At 60.4% G+C, this 2390-nt stretch overlaps 1 protein-coding gene across 1 annotated transcript; it reads left to right on the forward strand.

Moving 5' to 3' along the window:
• Positions 1-129: 129 nt before the first annotated feature.
• On the forward strand, positions 130-2365 carry LOC129127000 (proteinase-activated receptor 3-like). Its single transcript, XM_054643281.2, has 2 exons — positions 130-226; positions 1106-2365. Exons 1-2 carry the CDS (start codon positions 130-132, stop codon positions 2170-2172), a joined length of 1164 nt encoding a protein of 387 aa, XP_054499256.2. The 3' UTR covers positions 2173-2365.
• The last annotated feature ends 25 nt before the right edge of the window (positions 2366-2390 follow it).

A 2390-nucleotide genomic window follows, 5' to 3' on the forward strand; every position in this document is an offset into this window, starting at 1 on the left:
GACGCTGCTGTGACGTGGTGGAGACACAGGGGGGTGTCAGCAGGGAAAGGGACGGGTGACAGCCCCGCCGTGTCACCAGCCCTGTGCCATTGGTGCAGACCCGGCTGGCAGAGCGGCCACTCTGCAGAGATGTCCTGGAGGGTGCTGTCACCTGCCTCTGCTGCTGCCTGTGTCACCCTCCTGCTCAGCTGTGCCTGGCTTGGCTCTGCTGCCCATCCCTCCTCAGGTAAGTGCCTCGGTGGGTCTGGGGTGGGTCTGGGGTGATGGGGTAGGGCAGGGACATCTCACCGGGACACCCCAACATCACGTCCTGTGACACTTGGAGGTGATGGCTAGGTACCATGGGGAGAGTTTGGGGCCCTGCTCTGCTGCCTTCCCTCTGTGTCCACATTGAGAATCTGAGTGAAGACCTGAGACCCAGCCAGCATTTCCCCTTTTGGCAGCAAAATTCAGATTGCTGCTCTTGTAACCTGAATTTTCCATCCCCTGGATGTGGAGAGGGGGCAGAGGTTGTGGGAGTTGTGTTGGATGTAACCAAAGCCCCCCAGGGCAGGGTGTTCTGGGGACCATCAGGATAGAAATTCTGCAGCTGGAGATTACGTGTAGAGCCTGTCTAGTTTCTTTTTCTGAGCAAGCCAGAAAAGGGATTTGATCCTGGGTTGTTTCTCTGGTGTCCTGGGACCTTCCTGTTCTTCACTTTAGTTCTTTGCACGCAACGAAAATCCCCTGACCACAGGAGGATGAGGAGATGTCTCTGTCTGTGGTGGGGAGCTGAGCTGGGGACACAGCTGGGACTATCCCAGCCCCGTGCTGCCCTCCTGATCCCTTTGTGCCAGGCTGGGCAGGACAAGGGACACCAGCAGCACCAGGGCTGTGGGAGCAGAGCCCATCCAGGCTCAGAGCAGGGCACCGTGCTGGGCTGGCCCTGCTGCGGTGGGGGCTGGCACAGAATGGGGCACAGCTCTGCAGGGTGAGTGCAGCAGGGTGCTGGGGGCTCCCCTGCCATGGGACAGGGAGATGCCACCTCCTGTGTGCAGTGCTGGCTCTGCAGGGAGGGGTGACAGCTCCTGCCCTTGGCTGAGCCCGATGCCTTGTGTCCCCGCAGTGCCCAACAAGAAAGGGCGAGCCCTGCTCCCCCTCACTCCCCAGGAGAAGAACGTGTGCTCCCAGGCCTCCGAGGAAGATTTTCTCAATAGCACCCTCAGCACCCGCCTCCTGCCCGCCCTCTACTCCGTGGTGTTGCTGGTGGGGCTGCCAGCCAACGCTCTGGCCTGCTGCGTCCTGGCCACCAACTTCAGGAGATGCTCCAGCGCCGTCTTCCTGCTCAACCTGGCTGGGGCCGACCTGCTCTTTGTCCTCCTGCTACCCTTCAAGATCTCCTACCACCTCCTGGGCAACCACTGGCCCTTTGGGGACTACCTGTGCCGTGCCATGGTGGCCTTCTTCTACGGGAACATGTACAGCTCCATCTTCTTCCTCACCTGCATCGGCCTGGAGCGCTACATCTCCGTGGCACACCCCTTCCTGTGGAAGAGCTCCAGCTGGACGAGGGGCAAAGTGGGCATCTCTGTGGGCATCTGGCTGCTGGTGGGGCTGGGCATGAGCCCTCTGCTTTTGCGCTCCCACACTCACGATATCTCCAGCCTCAACATCACGACGTGCCATGATGTGCTTGAAAAGGAAACCCAAAGGTTCTTTGGCTACTATTTCCTGTTCCTGGTGGGGCTGGGCTTTGGGCTGCCCTTCGTGCTCATGATCATCTCCTACAGCTGCATACTGGCACGGCTGCTGGCCAAGGGAGGGAGCCACGGGCAGGTGATCCGTGTCCTGGCTCTGGTCCTCCTGGTCTTCATCCTCTGCTTCACGCCCAGCAATGTCCTGCTCTTCATCCACTACCTGCTGGAGCCCACGGGCTGCAACAACGGCACCTACATCTCCTATGCCCTGGCCCTGGTGCTCAGCGCCTTCAACAACTGCTTTGATCCCTTCATCTACTTCTATGTCTCCCGGGATTTTCGGGGCTGGCTCCAGGATGCTGGAGGCCGCTGCCTGCGGGGGCTCGAGGCCTCATCAGGGAGGTCCACAGAGAAAACAGCCCTGCCCCTGAGGTCCAGTGAGCAGAGCCACGGCTTCCAGGCTGTGTCCCCCTGCCCAGGGGATGGGGGAGCCTGAAGCATGCCCACCATGAAGGGCTGACAATAGACTTGGGCAAAAAATTGTATCTGGATTGAGGTTCACAAGGATTTTGCCTCGGTTTTGCCCCCCTGGTGACATCAGCGCTGCCCAATCCCGTGGGACCTTCAGCTGGGTGCCTGGCACCCCCATCTCCCCACCTGCCCAGACCCTGGCATCCCTCACCCCTCCTCCTGCAGTGACCAAACCCTCCAGAG

The sequence above is a fragment of the Agelaius phoeniceus genome, chromosome 15 (assembly GCF_051311805.1).
Source record: "Agelaius phoeniceus isolate bAgePho1 chromosome 15, bAgePho1.hap1, whole genome shotgun sequence".
NCBI lineage: Eukaryota > Metazoa > Chordata > Aves > Passeriformes > Icteridae > Agelaius > Agelaius phoeniceus.